The 19,420-nt window shown below is 40.0% G+C and overlaps 1 protein-coding gene across 1 annotated transcript in view; it reads right to left on the bottom strand.

Moving 5' to 3' along the window:
- The window catches only part of Rnf115 (ring finger protein 115), a 67,289-nt gene that overhangs the window by 22,213 nt on the left and 25,656 nt on the right, over positions 1-19,420 (bottom strand). The window contains exons 2-3 of the mRNA XM_006982596.4: positions 7,218-7,276; positions 3,580-3,637 (exon numbers count right to left, since the gene is read on the bottom strand). Coding sequence (XP_006982658.1) covers positions 3,580-3,637; positions 7,218-7,276 — 117 coding nt within the window. The remainder of the gene's footprint in view (positions 1-3,579; positions 3,638-7,217; positions 7,277-19,420) is intronic.

The following is a 19,420-nucleotide window of genomic DNA, read 5'->3' as shown; positions in this document are numbered from 1 at the left end:
TGCAACATCTTAGAGTCACCAGCCCTCACATGTCACTCAGGGCACTGTTGTGTAACTGGTAAGCCTCTCCCGCCTTCTTCCCACCCAGCTACCCTCCCCATTCCAGCCTCAACTGAAGGGAAAATAAACCTAATATTAAGTATTTGAGAAATTTTCTTGGACTAAGCTTTTTCTAATATATCTATTTAGGGAGGCTAGAGACATGGTTCAGCAGTTAAGAGCACTGGCTTCTCTTCCAGAGGACCCAGGATCATTTCCCAGCACCCACATAGCCGCTCACAACTGTCTGTAACTCCAGTTCCAAGGAATCTGATACCCTCAAACAGACATACATGCAGACAAAACACCAATGCACATGAAACAAAAATAAATTTTTAAAAAAGAAAAAAAAAAATATATATATATATATATATATATACATACACACATTTAGAAATACAGCTAATTGTAAAAAATAATTTCTTAATTGTCCGAGCAACTTACTAAAGAAAAACACAGCGAAATCAAGCATAAGCCTTTGGCAAAATAACCAATTAGAACATTGAAAGTAAGTGTTGTTGCTCTAGATAACTTTATTTCTAAAAATTTTTATCTCCAGGGACATGGGCATAAAAACACATAGCTAAGAACCCTATTTTGAGACCGATTTTTTTCATCTAATCCTTCTCCATGAAGTACACTAACAGCCCTGACCTATGGCTCTAATCTAACAGCCCTGACCTATGACAGACACTGGGGTCTACATACCTAGCATGTGTTGATTTACTTAGTCCTTACAACATCCCTATGAGGTACATGTTTCCATCTCCCCCATATTCTCCCAAGGACACAGACAGGCACAGAAAGACTGTAAGGACTTGGGCCAGAGTCACACAGTCAGTAGGTTGCACACCCAGGATCTGGACTCAAGTAACGCGGTTCTAGAGTCTGTGTTCTTAGTCACATGCACATGATCCTTCCTGGAGACCAAAAGATCGTCCTTTGGCTGTGCTTTCTACATACGCCCCTGCAGGAGGCTCGGTACACTCTCTGCATCGTGTCTTCTCACCCACTTCATGTCTTTAAACTTGCTCTCAAGCTACACTGTAATGCTGTGCAGGCAGGGCAACCAGACATTTGTTCCCTGCCCCTACTTCTAACAGAAGTGCTACATACAAACACAGTTCTCACCTAATTCTTCAAAATCCCTGGGGATTTCTATAATATTATAAAGACATTTTTCCAACTATAAAATGCAAAAGATCACTTTAAAAAGAAGGAAATTAACCCCAGCACTCAGCACACAGAGGCAGGTGGATCTCTGGAAATTAGAGGCCAGCCTGGTCTACACAGTGAGTTCCAGGACAACCAGGGTTACATAGTGAGACATTGTCTTGAGAAGGGGGGGGGCAGATAAAATTAAATATTAAGGCATAGTGACAAAAGAATTCTACAGAGGGAAGACTGGGCATGATTGCTACAAATTTGCATGTCACTGCTAACTAAGGAACATGAACTCATAACCATCACTTCTGCAAAATTAACACCTGGAGGGTGGCCCCCACCTGGGTGTCAGATATAGCAAAACTGAAGTTAGAATGTTGACCGCATGTATTATTTTTCCTTCTTACTCAATGCATCTCCTCCTCATGAATCATACATACAAAACTGACAGCTCCATCTATTTCCATTTCCTAAATGAGAACAAACACTTAAAATCAAGTGAAGTTTCTTCTACATATGCACAATCAAATTGACTGTGTTTCCAAGAATAGTACACTCTGGGAAATGCTGAAATCAAGAAGGCTGCCAGCCTCATGCAGGGTATACTTTAAATGATTCTCAATCTATCAACAAGAAAATACCAATGAGCAGTCAGTTACATGACCTGTTTGGAGTCACACTCACAGCAACTTGTCTTAAAGCAGTTAAGAGTCTACTAAAAAACTCAGAACTAGATGTTAGGAATTACCATAGGCCATAAACAAAAGGAAACATCCTTAACACAGTTCTTGACTATAACATCATCAAAAGGAGATGAAGACACATACAAGTCTTAAAATAATTCTCAAAATGAAAAGGTTCAGTGATTTATGGTCTTATTAACTATTGCTCTTCAAAAACACTACCAATAAATCTTCAATTTGCACACAGATCAAAATATTTGGCTAGGTCTCCTGGCACTTCAGTTATACTTGGAAAGACTATAATTCTGAAACAAAAAGAATATGTAAATAAAAACAAAAAAATCAGGGCTGGAGAGATGGCTCAGTGGTTAAGAGCACTGGCTGCTCTTCCAGAGGTCCTGAATTCAATTCCCAGCAACCACATGGTGGCTCACAACCATCTATAATGAGATATGAGATCTGGTGCCCTCTTTTGGCATGCACACATACATGAATAATAGATAGATAGATAGATAGATAGATAGATAGATAGATAGATAGATAGATAGATAATTTTTTTTTAATCCCATAATTCTCATTATGGGATTTAACGTTAAAAACTGTTTGGTTATTTATCAGCTTCCATGCCTAGCAAGCTGCATGTCAACAGAGAGGTACACAAGAAAAAGAAAAAAGTAGAAGTGTTTGCTATCAATGAACTGGGTTTTCCATAGTCTCTAAATGACTAAAAGCATGGAGTGAACACCACTGAACTACATCCTTAAAAACAGTTTAAGAGCTAAGTATAATGGCACATGTCTATAGTCCCAGCTTCTCCAAAGGCGGATCAGTTCAACTCATGAGTTCAAGACAAGCCTAGGCAATATAGTGAAACCTTATGAAACCCTTTCTCAAAAAAAAAAAAAAAAAAAAAAAGGTGCAAATAGTTACACAGCCCAAAGAAAAAGAAAGAGATCAATGAAAAACATGTTAAAAAAAAAAGTATTTTGAATTAAAAATAAATGATATTCAAAGATATAAACTAATACCCTAGGGCTCTATTTTCAAATAATAGTTCAGAATTTTGTTTTTCTAACTGGGCATGATGCCATATGACTATAAATCCTAGTACCTGGGATGCTGAGGAAGGAGGATTATGGGTTCAAGGCCAGCCAATGCAACAAAGTGAGTATGAGGCCTGCCTGGACCATATAGTGAAACCTGTCTCAGAGAGAGAGAGAGAGACAGAGACAGAGAAAGAGAGAAAGGAAAAGAGGGAGGGAGGGACAGAGGGAGAGAGGGACGGAGGGATTGATTCAACATATGGATTTCACATTATATAAAGAAATAGAAGTTAACTAATTAACTAAAGGTTCCATCTTAGAATCTGAAAGACCATACTACTATGTTAACAAAAGGTAAATTCTGAAAACTAGTATTGCATAGTGTTGGTTAACAATTGACCCCAGCACATGCTTCTTATTCATATACACAAAGCAGCAGCAGAAAAAGAAAACACGAGCAAGTTTGAAGGAGGACAGCTTACAGGCTATGACTTTCTCCTCAGAAGAAACATGCTAAGCCCCTAGCTACCGAGGACCCAGATCTTTCCTACACTCAGTTTATCTGACACGGTGCTGCACTAGCTGACGATCTGTCATCACTAATGCCCACTCGCTTCCTAAGCCAGCTCTAGAGTCAAAGGAAAACTTACCTCTGCAAAATGTGTTGATGTGCTATTGTCTATCCGGCTGCCGCCACCACCTAAAAAACTAAAGAGAAAAGGCAATGGTGGTGATTCTATTCCCAGCAATGAGCTCCCTTCCCAGAAGCTAAATATAGAACAGCAAAATGAGAACAAAGCTCAATAAGGAAAAGCAACTCATTCCTACAGGACACCTGCCAAAGACATTGTGTCTGTAAGAATATCTTAACAAATAAAACAGTAACAGGCGAAAGAAAATTGTCATAAACAACAAAACCCAGTGGTTTTCAAATGAATTAAAAGTTACATCAAATGGATGTAAGTCTGGGAAATTTAGGGTAAAAGGCCATCCAGAGAAAGACACACAGCCAGTAACACAATTCAAAGTTAGCCTAGCAAGGAAAAAAAAGTAAACATGTATCCTCAAAAAGTCTAAGAAAACAAATGTTTCACTATGTAACTATTCAACCAGATAGATGATCAAGACAACTGAGGTTAGTATCTTCTGGAATTATTAAATATGTAATCTAAAGGGCCTGGTAGATTAGTAGATTAGAAGAGTTCAATACCAATTTCTTCTTTGAGCCGGGTGGTGGTGGCGCACACCTTTAATCCCAGCACTCAGGAGGCAGAGGCAGGTGGATCTCTGTGAGTTTGAGGCCAGCCTGGGCTACAGAGTGAGTTCCAAGACAGCCAGTTCTTCTTTGAATAGGTTATCCTATTCTCAGATTACCCTACCCACCCTTCAAGGCTACATCCTCTATTAATTGCCTCTGAACTCACCAACCAAATATGACTCCTCCACATCCCTCTGACTCTGGTTCTACATTCTGTTATATTATAAATAGCTAGGATTTGGCTCAACCATTTCAACCCTTTCCTCTTTTCATAAATATAAACTGAAAGGTCAAAAACTGTATTTCATTATTAATATCATCATATAAATATATCCATTTATATTTGTCAGATGCCATATAGTAAAGGCACTCCTCACCTTTGAAAACCTTGTGATGGCATACCCTATACCTATAACTCCAAAATCCAAGTTGTTGAACTAATAGCATATGTCTAAGTGATAAAATACCTCTTCCCAAGGACCCAAAAGAATGGGAAGAAATTAAATCCCAGTGCCCCTATGAAATCTGCAGAGAAGAAACTGGCTGACACTTGAGAAAGGAGGGTGGACTGGGTCACAGAAACGGCTAGAGAGCTCTTCGAGCAACAAATACAAGCATGCCTCCTAATCATAAACCTCTGACCTACTACTAACTACTTTAATTTTCAGAATTCCAATACCAGGCCAGGTATTGTGCTGAGCTCACTGGGAAGACAAGCATACCCTAGTTAGTCTAAACCAAAAGCAATTATTATCCTTTTTGTACTCATTCTCAAGCCTTACTCTGATGAGAAGCCAGTTGATAACCGTGTTTGTGTCAGAAGTTGAAAATGCTTTGAAAAAAAATCACTGCAATTGTGCAACAAGACACTTGTAATATCTGTACTAAATAATAAAGCCCACACTAGTCTCAAACTCATGATCCTGCCTGCTTCAGCCTGCCAAGTGCTGGGATTACAAGAGTGTGCCACCATGCCTGGCTTCTTTCCTGCCGTAATTTACTGCCTGATTTCAGAAATTCAATTGTTATCTATTAGAATTCTGCTTTCCTGAGACTCCTGCAACATTTCCTTTCTTTAAAATTCTTCTGCACCTTAAGAGCAAAAGAACTAAGCATAGAGAAGGGATACTAAAAACAACAATATTTTAATAAGTTTTACAAAACTTAAGAAAGTTTACAAGCTGTCCTCTATGTGTGGAGGCAGATGGGGCTCATGTTTTATGTTTACATGCAAAGACTGCCTTGTAGTGATTTTGTTTTTGGTACTGGGGCCTCAAACGAGAGAGGCAAACACTCCTGCCACTCAGCTCTATCATCTTTTTACTTTTTCTTTAGAGACCAGGTCAAAGTTGCTCAGGCTGGTCTGTGAACTCTATAGCCCAGGCAAGCGTTATGATCCTCTGATCCTCCTGCCTCAGCCTCCTGGGTAACTAGAATTTCTAGTTTACAGCATCAGGCTCAGCTCCAGTAAATTTTTACCATCTACTACTAATCACTGTAATTGCTAAGTACTAAAGCCAGAAAATACCTACAAATTTTATAGAAGAGAATAATAATTCATTGCCTGAAAGACTCTGAGTCTACGAATAAGATTTCTTCCCTCATTAAAAACATTGACTTCATTCAAAACCCAAAATACTGACATTTGAATAGTCACCACCAATAGCATCTATACAGGACAATCTTTGATTGATATAGGCACAAATACAAGAATTGAGTGAAAATAGAATCCACGGAATTCATCATTCCCTGCTAGAAAAGTATTCAGCCTGCAGCTAGTCATTATACTCAGGTATAACTGTACTTTGTATAAAAGTTCTCTCTGTCTAAAGAAATCAGAATTACTATTTTAAAACTTAGGAGAACACCCATAAGTTACTCCCCTACAACCAGTATACTCTTTATTCAACACATGCAGAGCATAAGTGTCTTAAATACATATTTGGTGCAATTATAACAACACAAATAAGAAAAAATCCAAAGTTAACATGCCATCCACACACTGCTAATTTTGCTGTCATGCTAATCTTACAGGCATAATGCTGGCATTGTTATTTAAAACCAAAACTGTTACATCAACATTCAAGTATTTGTACCAAACTAGATCCCATGCCACACAATGCCCCAAAAGCTCCAACTCATTTACATATATATATACTCATCAACCATTAGTGCAGTAAAACTAACAGTACATACTTTTAAATGTGCCGTTTTTTTTCTGGTTGTGGAAGAGACCTTCAACTTTATGTTCTGCCAACAGCAATGTAAAGGAATTATGAACTGGCATAAATCTCCAAAGTCACTCCAAAATTAAAAGACTTCAGATTACAAATTCTTTTTAAGTAGTTGGTATTTTGTTAATTGGTCAAATGCTAGAATTAAGTTATTACATGGTTTATTCATAGAAATCATGAAATATAGTATCACTTAAAGAAAATATCCCCTTTTTATCAATATTATACCTTTACCAAAGCCAAGAGAACAAACCCAAATATTAATATTACAGCAGCAAGACGGCAAAGTTTGACAACACTGCTCTTCATCTGAACAGGGACCTATGGCTCCTCAAGGCCGAGAAACAACTCAATTTCCCCGCCTGGAATAGACTGCCTCGTTAGAGTCCTTATCAGAAGTCACTCCACAGCCCACCACATATGTGTAACAGCAATTTAACTTCAGGCAACAAAGTAGTCATTAAAAATCAATGGCTAGTTCAAGAGGACTCCCAAAGAAATGAAGGAAAACTTAGTGGATTTGTCTTGATATGGGTACAGAGGTTTCCTAGGTGTGACACAATCAGGAGCCGTGGGTGAAATCAAATCATCACAGGGCTCTCCAGACTGTCTTCCTGTTCCCACTCCTGCCCTCTGTCCTCGTGTGCACATGTACACGCACACTCACACTCACACAGTCTCTATTCCAGCAGAGGATAAGTTACAAAACAGATTCCTTCCAATCCACTCAGTCAACACTAAGAGCAAACAGCTTTGACACTAGAATGTTTGGTTTACTCATAAGATTATACAATACCTGGAATCATCTGTCACTTCTTCAATAAAGCCTGATTCACATCTGGGACATATATATTCCTATAAAAGAAAAGAATGAGTAAATAAAAGTCTCTCATTTCATCAGGAACCCAAGCATGCCGCTTTGGAATATCATCAAGTACAAAGGCTGAAGATGGGGCAGGCAAGATGGCTCAGCAGAGGAGCTTTGCTGCCAAGCCTGAGGATCTGTCCAGTCCACAGGTCCCACACAGCAGGAAGAACAGACCTCCTGCAAACTACCCTCCTCCTACCTCCATACTTGCGCCAGTCCATGCACACACACAATAAATAAACAAACAAAAATGTAATAAAAACTTTCAACATTTTTAGATGTATTTACTTATTTTATGTCTATGGGTGTTTGGCTTGCATGTGTGTTTGTATACCAAGCACATGTCTGGTGCCTGTGGCGGTCAGAAGAGGACAGTAGATCCCCTGGTACTGAAGTTAGTGATGATCCATGTGGCTGCTAGAAACCGAACCCAGGCCCTGCAAGAGCAATGTGTACTATTAACAGCTGAGCTGTCATCTGTCCGGTCCCACAGAAAACAAATAACAGGGTCTGGAGAGATGGCTCAGTGGTTAAGAGCACTGGCTGCTTTTCCAGAGGTCCTGAGTTCAATTCCCAGCAACCACATGACAGCTTACAACTGTCTGTAGCTCCCATTCCAGGGAATCTGGCACCCTCACACACGACATACATGCACATAAAATTTAAAAAAAATACATAAATCTTTAATGCCAGGCGGTGGTGGCGCACGCTTTTAATCCCAGCACTCAGCAGGCAGAGGCAGGCGGATCTCTGTGAGTTGGAGGCCAGCCTGGACTACAGAGCGAGATGTTTCTCAAAAACAAACAAACAAACAAACAAAAATACATTTAAAGCTGGCTTTGAAATGTATGTATTTACTAATTTCCAGGCTGTTTCCTAATAAACGCTGGAAATAAAGGATTTCCTAAGATAGTTACAAGATGGCTTCACAACTACCTAAGTGGTTCTCAATGAGAGAATAGGGAGAGTGTTAAAGATTTGTTTCTTTCGTTGTTCTGTCTTCATTTTTTATTTGTGATGGTTTGGGTTTATTTCTTAATGTCTTTGGCTTGTTGTTTAAGAGGGAAATGGCAAAAACTGGATGGTTATGACAACTTGACACAAGCTAGAGTCATCAGAGTAGGCTCAACTGAGAAAATGCCTTTATGGGACTGGGCTGTGGGCAAGCCTATGGAGGCATTTTCTTAGTGATTGACAGGGAAGGTCCAGCTATCATGGGTGGGGCCACCCCTGGGCTGGTGGTCCTGGGTTCTATAAGAAAGCAGGCTGAGCAAGCATGAGGAGCAAGCCAGTAAGTAGCACTCCTCCATGGCCTCTGCATCAGCTCCTGATGCCAGGTTCCTGCCCTGTTTGAGATCCGGTCCTGACTTCCTTTGATGATGAACAGCCATGTGGAAGCATTAGCACAATAAATCCTTTCTTCCCCAAGTTGATTGGTCTGATGTTTCATCACAGCAATAGTAACCCTAACTAAGACAGTTAATTATTTCTTTAACTAGGAAAAATTAATCATCTAGTTTTCTTTTCAAAGCCAATAAAAACCAGCAGCTCCAATGCTTGTATCAAGGTAGTAAAAAAATACTAGTATTAGCTAGGCAGTGGTAGTGCACACCTTTATTCCCAGCACTTGGGAGGCAGAGACAATTGGATCTCTGTGAGTCTGAGGCCAGCCTGGTCTAAAAGTGAATTCCGGAACAGCCAGAGCTGTTACATAGAGAAACTCTGCCTTGGAAAACAAAAACCAAACAAAACAACAAAATACTAGTATCGATGACTATAGAAAATACTATTTTGTGTACATCTAAGAGATAAACTGAGTCACAGCATAAATCAATTTATAGCCTAGGAAATTAAATGAGGCTTTAACATTTCTAATCTTTTGGTTTGTGTGTTTGTTTTTTGAGACAGAGTCTTACTATGCAGCCCTGGCTGGCCTGGAACTCCCCAAGAAGACCAGGCTGGCCTCAAACTCACAGAGCTCCTCATTTTTCAGTCTTTCAAGAGCTAAGATTAAAAACATGAGCCACAACTCTCAGATTTTCTAATATATATTCTGATTAGCAATGGTTCCAAGTAAAATGTAATATTCTCGGTCGGGCAGTAGTGGCCCACGCCTTTAATCCCAGCACTTGGGAAGCAGAGGCAGGTGGATCTCTGTGAGTTCGAGGCCAGCCTGATCTACAAAGCGAGTTCAGGGAAAGGCACAAAACTACACAAAGAAACCCTGTCTCGAAAAACAAACAAACAAACAAAAAAAGTAATATTCTCAGCTCCTTTCTGGAATAAGAATTCAAATAACTAAGGCCAGTGAGATGGCTCTGCAGGTAAAGGTGCTCGCCATGTCTTCGTTTTCTATTGCTGTGACAAAACACCATGGCCAAGGCAACTTACAAAAGGAAGTGTTCAACTGTGCTGATGGTTTCGTGGGGTAGAGTCCAGGATGGCGGAGCAAAGGCATGGCACCAGGACCAGCTGAGAGCCCATCTTGACCCACAAACAGGAGGCACAGAAAACTAACTCAGAACTTCTGTCTTTTGAAACGCCAAAGCCTGCCAGTGGAGACCTGCTTCCTCCGCAAGCCTCAAGGCCCAGTCCTCCCGGACAGCACCAGCTGGAGACCAAGCGTGCAAACCTGCGAGTCTGTGGGAGCCATTCTCCTCCAAACCACACCACCACACAAGCTAGGCCACCCTCCACGCCATTCCAGAAACCCACGCCAAAGAAGGGAGAGCCGATTCCAGAGGAGCTCGGACCGCCACACATATGCCCCCAACACAATAATAATAAACATGTTTCTTAAAGGAATTTAAATAACCGCAACAGCACCACTAATTAGTTTCTGTATCCTTCAATAATAAATCTCTCTTTAATATCACAGTTTGGGGGAAGAAAGAATACATCTCCAAGACTGCTTTATCACAGTTTTCTAAGTGTGCTTCGTCTATTCAAATATACCCGAAAAAGACATGTTCAACTAGTTTCTGGTTCCATCCACTTTCTGAACACTAAAGTTAGTCAATCTGCTGTTGATAAAGCTGTAACTATCTCAAACAAAAGTGGAATAGTAACATTTGGAACAGTAACATTTGGAATATCCAAATGTTTTTTTAAAAGTTCCTGAGCAATTCCTCACATCAATATTAATTTGATGAAGAGCCAATCAAATCAAGAAACAGTAATATTGTAAAATAAATGCCTTAACAAATAAACACTGGACAAAGAAACAAATTCTTGATTTTGCCTAGAAGACCGAGGGAATGTATTTCTAAAACAGCGTTCTAAGAATATTAATCAGTTCAGTGAAGAAGGAAATTATGTATGTAGGACTGTGGTGTTAGATAATAGCACTTGGGAGTCAGGCATGATGGTGTACACCTTTAATCCCAACACCAGGGAGGCAGGCAGAAGCAGGTGGGTCTCTGTGAGTTTGAAGCCACCCTGGTCTATACAGCAAGTTCCAGCTGGAGCTACATAGTGATATTTTGTCAAAAAAAAAAAAAGTAATGAAAGAAAGAAAACAGCAGGTTTGGAGGTTAGAGAGGAATAGAATGAGGTAGATATTCAGGATGGGTCACACAGGGACTAGACTAGGGAAAACTTCCAAGTACCGTGAACTATCCTGTGGATCAGGAGCTCTCAAGACTTTCCCTCCATTATTCACACTGAGGATGACACACTTTCATAACAGGTATACTATGAAATTCGTAAAAGTAAAATTAATTGAAGGTCATATAAATCCTGAATCTCTTCTGCTCTTTTAAACTACACCCTCCCAGGGACAGTGATTCCCCTCCTTTCTCCCACATAAAAAACAAATTTATATGACTATAAATTGGGTTAATTTTAGACAAGTCAGGTGTGGTAGAGTACACCTTTAATCCCAGCACTTCAGAGGCAGAGGCAGGCAGATCTCTGAGTTTGAGGTCAGCCTGGTGTACAGAGTGAGTTCCAGGACAACCAGGGCTACACAGAGAAAACCTGTCTCAAAAGAGAGAGAGAGAGAGAGGGAGGGAGGGAGGGAGGGAGGGAGGGAGGGAGGGAGGGAGGGAGGGAGGGAGGGAGGAAGGGAAATCAGTCTTAAAAAGAATTCAACCCAATGCCTGCAGACTCACTCTCCAATTATGGGATAGCTTTTCAAGGCCTGATTGTTTGTTTCAGGCTGGGGTACAATGTGACCAGTCCAATAATGGCGTTCCAGATCTAGACACACTATGGTAGGGTTTTCCAGATCTAGTTGTTCCCGTTGAAAGATTTATACATGTGTTCACCATGCATCTCTGGTAATAGTTCGAGTGGAGGCCTGGGTATTCTGTGGCTAAGAAGCCTTTGTGTGTCATACTGGTATTCTTTGGCCAACTGCTATTCTATCATCTCTTCTATTTCATTCTCTGTTTGTAGCTAAGGTTCAAAATAATACCAAGTTCTTGCATCTGCTGGTACTTCTGTCTCTGACACCTATCACAGTACACACAGCCAAGTTTGAGAGGTCACAGTGCTGGTCTGTTTCTTAACTTGGACTTGACTACCTTGCTTACCTTTTGTACTTTTTTTTAAAAGATCTGTTTATTTTTATTTTATGTACATAGGTGTTTTGCCTGAATGTCTATCTGTCTATGTGAGGGTGTCAGATCCCCTGGAACTGGAGTTACTGCAGATATAACAGTGTTATTAAATAAGAAACACAGAGCCAAATGCCGAGTTAAAAGCCCAAGAGGTCAGAGCAGTAGCTAAGAGCTGAGACTTAAAACTACCTTCTTTCCCTTCCTACTGCTGCTGTCCTTCCCCTCAGAAAGAGGCCTATTTCTGTGTGTCTGTCTTTTTATTGACTTTCTGTTCTGCCTTCTTATTGGTTGTAAACCCAACCACATGACCTCCTCGTCACTGCCTGTCTATACAGACCTCCAGGTCTTTTATGGTTGGTATTGAGATTAAAGGTGTGTGTCTCCATGCTGGCTGTATCCTTGAACACACAGAATCTGCCTGTCATGTGATCGGGATTAACGGTGTGCGCCACCACTGCCTGGCGCCTGGCTTCTGCTATGGCTTGCTATTAGCTCTGACCCCCAGGCAACTTTATTTATTAACATACAAATAAAATCACATTTCAGTACAAATAAAATATCACTATATTTCCCCCTTTCTGTTTTAACAAAAAGAAAAAAGTAAAAAAGTTGTAAGAAAAACTATATCCAAAAGTACAATAACTATATACCACATATACAAGCAATAAATACCTAAACAATGTCTAGTCCATTTGCATTTGACAAATTCGGAGAAAATAATTCCATTATCTATCCTATTTTGGTAAGTCAAAAATGTATCTGATTCACTTTCTATCCTAACTTATATTACTAACAGAACTATCTTATAACGTCTTTCAAATTTATACACTTACTCTTTAGTGAGTTTCTTTCCTAAAATTCTTAATAAGGAAAACTATAACTATCTAAACTTCAACCATAACTATATAATCTTCAACTCCCTCAGAGACCCAAGAAGGAAATATTACCTAACAAAAATAAAAACAGGAAGTGCACGCAAGCAGCTTCCAAAAAAAAATTTGTGAGTTGACAGAAACAGCCAGCTGCCTGGACAGTCACCTGAGGTTTCTCCACAGTGTTGGGGCATCATCTTCAGCCTATAGACTTAGCGTATCTGACAGACTCATTGGTGAAGTAGGATGTACACAAGGTTAACAGTTCGACCTCTCATTGGGTGAGAGCAGTCCATGTACCAGAAACACCTGAATTCCACTAGTGTCATGTCATGATTCAGGATTTTAAATTCTGGAAATTGTTGATGTTTTTTTAAATTCAGCTGTCCATTCTTCTTGACTGTGTGTGTGTGTGTGTGTGTGTGTGTGTGTGTGTGTGTGTGTGTGGCTTCATCTCAGTATCTGGTTCTTCTCCAAGTTACAGATAGTTGTGAGCTGCCATGTAGATGCTTGGGATTGAACCTGGGTCCTCTGGAAGAGCAGCCAGTGCTCTTAAACACTGAGCCATCTCTCCACCCCAACTGTACTCTTCTTTATAGAGCCATCCTGAATAGCAAGTCCATGAAGGGAGAAAGGAAGAGAAAAAATACCTCTGCATGAGACACCTCAGCAGGTGACATTTACAAGGATGAGTATTTTCTTCCAGTCCATCAACCACAGGCATTGGTGAAGAGCCTCTATAATGCTTGGGAATAAGGGTGGCTTTGAGTGAACATGCCAGATCCACTTTCATGTTATAGAAAAGATGGGGGAAAGAATCAAAGAGCGGAGGAGGAGGAGGAGGAGGAGGAGGAGGAGGAGGAGGAGGAGGAGGAGGAGGAGGAGAAGCCAGGTGGTGGCACATGCCTTTAATCCCAGTACTTGGGAGGCAGAGCCAGGCGGATATCTGTGAGTTCAAGGCCAGCCTGTGCTACAGAGCGAGATCCAGGAAAGGCGCAAAGCTACACAGAGAAACCCTGTCTCAGAAGAAAAAAAGAAAAAAAGATTGTGGTGGTTTGAATGAGAATGGCCCCACAGGCTCATACATTTGAATACTTAGTCCCTAGTTGGTGGACTGTTTAGGAAGGATTAGGAGGTGTGGCCTTATTGGAGAAGGTGTGCCTCTGGGGGTGGACTGCAAGGTTTCAAAAGAACATGCCATGGTCAGTATCTCAGTGTGTGTGTGTGTGTCTGTCTGTCTGTCTGTCTGTCTGTCTGTCTGTCTATAACGAGGATCAGATGTTAAGCTCTCAGCTACTGCTCCAACACTATGCATGCCTGCTTGCCTGCCACTGCCTCACCCACTCCACCATGCTCATGGACTCACCCTCTGATACTGTAAGCAAGTGCCCAATTAAATACTTCCTTTTATAAGCTGCCTTCATCATGGTGTTTCATCACAGCAATAGAACAGTAACTAAAGTTTTAAGACCTAACTATCTAGGTGAAGGTCTTGGAAACACATGAGATCACATGTAAAATGACAAAAAAAAAAAAAACCCACTGAGTCCCTTCCTTGGTAATAGGAAGCAACCAACCCAATCCAGCCTATCAACCCAATCCAAAGTGATTTTTTTCTTAATTTTTTCAATGATAGAAATCTTGTCATTCCTTTATGACATGTATTACAATTTACAGTTGTACTTGTTTCATAGTTTGTTAATGTCTTTCTCCACTCAACAAGCTGTTCCCTAATGGCAGGGTTCTTACCAGTTTTGTTTATCACTAAAATACCCAAAGCAAGCAAGTGTTCAACACACATTTGCTGAGGAAATGTTTGAGAAATTACAAGCCACACACCTTACAAGTACAAAAAGACAAAATACCTGAATCTTATATGGTCAGAAAAGAGGCAGAGTAGACGTATATGACAGTTAAAGCCTAACATTTCAAAGCTAACACTATTAGGGAGAATTACAAGTTCTAGGATATGGCTAAAGGAATAGTGAGCTGAGCTGGAAAGGGGTGAAGATCTTAAAGGGTCATCTGCCTGCATTAACACTAAACTTCCAAAATAATGTTCAGAGTAATTGGCCAAAGGGGTCCCCTAGAACCTCCCCATATCACAGCTATTCTCAAGGCTATTGGTTGCTCTCCATGGCATGATAGAGGCCTATTGAAGAACGATGAAGACCCTGTTGCTGAAGACAATACTTATGTTGTCAACACAGAGAAGAAGGACTAGTGCTTAACTAGAAGCTTCACCCATACTGAGCAGCATTCATGGTGCTGGAAGGTACTTTGTACAATACCAGAGGAGAAAGGTAATCATCAGTATCACCCAGCTATACATATAAACCCTGAGGTCTACAACAGTGACCTGCCTGCAAGATACGCTCCTACAGCAGTGGCACAAATGTCACGGAGTAACCAACCACGTTTGTTTTTTGTTTTGTTTTTTTATTTCAGGCCCATTTCAGAAGATAGAACCCATACATGACACTGCTAAAGTGGCCAAGAACCCGAGACTAGATAGGTCACAGGCCTAGGAGAAAACCTAATACTATTATTCTGCTAAGGGAACACAGCAATAAAATGATTCTTAATGACATACTGCTATACCCACAGATCAGTACCTCACTCAACCCTCATCAGAGAAGCTTCTTGCAGTACATAGGAATTAACACAAAGAACCACAATTGAACAATGTGCAGAGAATGGGAGACTTTATAACACTGAGTCCTAAATGAGATATCTGCATCAAACCCCATGTTCCACCCCCAAGCCGCACCTCAAGGCTCAAGGATCTGCACAGAAGAGGAAGTGATAAGATTTTAAGTGCCAGAGTTGACAGATGACTCTAAGCAATCAGTGTCTTCCAGACAGAGCAGAACTGATGCACATATAAACTCACAGAGACTGTGGCAGCATGCACAACACAGATCCAAGCCCGATGAGTCCCAGCACTGAGAGGAGGAAAGGGACCCAAGGTCCTACCCCTAACCAAGAAACTCTCTACAGTTGATACCTGCTGGTAAAGGGAAAATCAACTTTCTCCAATGGATTGTCACTGGGTATATCAACCACACTCTAGGACAGGTCCCATGCCCAGGAATAGAGTGCTAACACAAAACAAACTCCTTGGTTTTTTTTTGGTTGGTTGGTTTTTGGTGTTTTTTTGTGGACTTTTTTGTTTTGTTTTCAGTATTTTTTTTTTCTTATTGGTCTTTTGCTTGTTTGTTTTTAGTTTTTGCAGGGTATTTTTTGTTTTGATTTGATTTGGAAACAGAGAGAGACACAGGAGTGGGGAGAAGGACACAAAGTTGGGTGGGTAGGGAGGTTGGTAAATCTAGTTGTTGGGGGAGGGGAAAACATGATCAAAATATATTATTTGAAAAGTGTTTTATATAAAAAATAAATATAATATTGCTCAGAGTTGTGGCAGATTGAAGATCACTTCAAATCATTTCATATTTCACAACATGGTTGGGGAAGAAGACTGATGTAAATATCAAGAACTGAGTGAAAATACATGTTTACCACCTTCTTTTCATGATCCTAGACAAGGTTCACACAAAAAACCAGGCTCCTTCACATGAGCAAAATACTCTATATGTACAAACCAAATGTAAAAGTGCCATATAGTTTTTCTGTCACTTGGAAGTAACTGATAATCCTTCATTTGCAAGTACTCACTTTCTAGCACCGTGAAAGCGTATTTGTTTAAAGGCATATGAAGACAAGCAGAGAGGTAGGTATGCTGGAAGGCTGGGAAGACAGCTCCGTTGGTAAGATGGCTGCCGGGCATGCACCAGGACCTGAGATTAGATCTTCAGAACTCACATAAAAAGCCAAGCGTGGCACCACCTGCAACAGCCACCCTGAGGAAGCAAAGACAGTAGATCCCTGGAATTTACTGGCTGGCAGCCTAGCCAAATCATAAGCTTCAGGTTCAGTCAAACATGCTGTCTTAGAAAATTAAAAGTGGAGAGCAATAGCACAAAACACCAAATGTCAACCTTGGGCCTACACACACACACACACACACACACACACACACACACACATGAACAAACCCATACTAAGAAGTATATACACCACACACACATTTTTGAAGTAAGTATGGTAGCACATGTCTGTAATCCTAGCATTCAGAAGGCAGAGACAAAAGGATTGAATATTTTGGCCTACAAAGTAAGAGCCTGTCTCAAATAATTAAAAAAATAATAACAAAAAATTAAAAAGCAAATATACTACTAGGATAATCCAGGATAAGTATATATTGCATCCTCAAAATCAGGTGTCTTGGCCCCCAGGTTCCTCTTCTCTGGCAATGCCAAGAAGATCACAGCTTGTGTCATCCACTAACTTCCTCTTCTATGCTTTTATTGCAAACCTCCAATTCCCACACCCCATCCAGTCGTGACCATCCTGATCTTCTCACATACAGAGCTGTGAACTGTAAGGATAGAGTATATGCTGGGAAGGAGTGGACGGCAGAGCGAAGATAACTGCCTGGCAGTGGAAATCTTCCCTGTGCTTGCTCACACATTCACACACAACTCTTCTATCCAATCTTTCCACTGCACCCCACCCCCAATGTTTCCACTGTAAGTGGCCCAACATGGTCATCTTTTTGTCCTTTTTCCCTCCCCTGCTCCAAGTACAGGGATCAGAGTTATATACAGACTAGAGAAGCACTAACTCCCTGAGCTACATCTTCAGCCTGGTTATAAAATCTCATCAAAAAAAAAAAAAACCATTCCAGGAGTTATTTCTATCATTGAATCTATAAAAGAAAAGCTTATCAAAACTAACTTATCAACTGAGAAAATGAAGAACCAAGAACCCAGTTGTTTCCACCAAACTGAAGGTGATTCTGAAAGTGCACTGTCCATAGCCCTAAAAGAAATATGTAAATAAGTCAAATCAATTAAGATACCTACAGAACATTCCATCCAATGGATACAAAATGCATGGTATTCTTAGTAGCCCATGAAAACTTAATAGAATAGATCACAGTTTAAGACACAAAGCAACTTTTAACAAATACAAAAGAAAATAAGTATTTTGAACAGGCTCTTGCGCTATAGCCTGGTCTGTCTTCAAACATATGATGTTACCCAGGTTTGGCTTGAACTCAGAGCAATCTTCCTGCTTTCATCTCTAACTGATGAGATCTGAGTGTAAGCCACCATGCCCTTCTTGAAATAATTTATCATGTCATAGTGGAATAAAGCTAGAAATCAATATAAGAGAAACCATAGGAACTAAACAAATATCCAAGACTTAACAAGACACTTTTGAAAAACCAGCAAGTCACTGAAGAAAGTACTTCAGAAATTCTAAAATTTCCAGAGTAAAATAAAAATGAAAGCACAACTTCTCAGACACCATGATGACACAGTAAAACCAGTTCTAAGGGAAAGTTCACAGTTAGGGGTGGTGATATTTAAAAAAATCAGAAAAACCTCAAATAAATAACAATATAATTCAAGGTCTTTAAGAAAAGAAAAGAACAAGTCAAATTCAGAATTAGTGGCTGTAAAGAAAAAAAGACGAGCAGGGAAGAAATTAATGAAATGGAAAGCAAAGGAACAATATATAGAATTAAGTTAAGAGTTGGGTGTTTGGGGAAAAACCAAGATGGACAAACCCTTAGTCAAGCTAACTGAAAGAGAATACCTCAATTAACAAATTAAAATGAGAATTACAAGAAATTTGATCCAATGAAATCCAAAGGATAATAACAAATTAATACTTTAAAAACACAAGTTTAGAGGCTGGAGAGATGGCTCAGAGGTTAAGAGCACTGATTGCTCTTCCAGAGGTCCTGAGTTCAATTCCCAGCAACCACATGGTGGCTCACAACCATCCGTAATGAGATCTGGTGCCCTCTTCTGGCCTGCAGTCATATATGCTGTATACATAAATAAATCTTTAAAAAAAATTTTTTTAAAAAAATTCTTTAAAAAAAAAAACCAAAAACACAAGTTTAGAAAAAAACTGGAAATCTAGATAAACTGGATAAGTTCTTAGGTATTCATGACCTCCCAAAATGAGATGAGTTAAGATATTACACCAATTTGTATTAAGAAACAAAACTGACATACATGGTAACAGAGTCTCCCGACCTGACAATTCACACCAAACCCTGCCCTTTTCCTTATTTGTTTTATGGAGGAAGAGCTTGGCTTGGCTTATGGTTTCAGAGGGTGATAGTCCATCATGATGGGGAGGTACAGCAAGACAGCAAAAATAGAAAACAAATGTCATCCTTACACAGGCTACGCTAATCTCTGTATCATTAAATTGTATATATGTGCTGTTAAAGTAAGCACAAATCCTACCAAACTTTTCTTTTTCTTAGATTTATCTTATTTATTAAGTGCATATGTTTAAATGCATGTGAGTGCAGTACCCAGAGTACCAGAAGAAGGTGTCAGATCTCTTGGAATTGGAATTACAGGAGGTGACCTGCCAGACATGGGTGCTAGGACTCCAATTCCAGACCTCCTCAAGAGCAGTATGTGCTCTGAACCACTGAGTCGTCTCTCTAGTTCCTCTACTAAACTTTTAAAGAAGAGCTAAGGCCAATGCTTGCAAAACTTTTCCATAAAACAGGACAGTAAGAATCACTACCAAACCTATTCTATGAAGCTAATACTACTTTGATACTAAAACCAGACAAAAACACAGCAGAAGCCAGGCAGTGGTG

The sequence above is a fragment of the Peromyscus maniculatus genome, chromosome 6 (genome assembly GCF_049852395.1).
Source record: "Peromyscus maniculatus bairdii isolate BWxNUB_F1_BW_parent chromosome 6, HU_Pman_BW_mat_3.1, whole genome shotgun sequence".
In the NCBI taxonomy this organism is placed as follows: domain Eukaryota; kingdom Metazoa; phylum Chordata; class Mammalia; order Rodentia; family Cricetidae; genus Peromyscus; species Peromyscus maniculatus.
The sequence above is the reverse complement of the archived record's forward strand: the minus strand, read 5'-3'. Positions and strand labels throughout refer to the sequence as shown.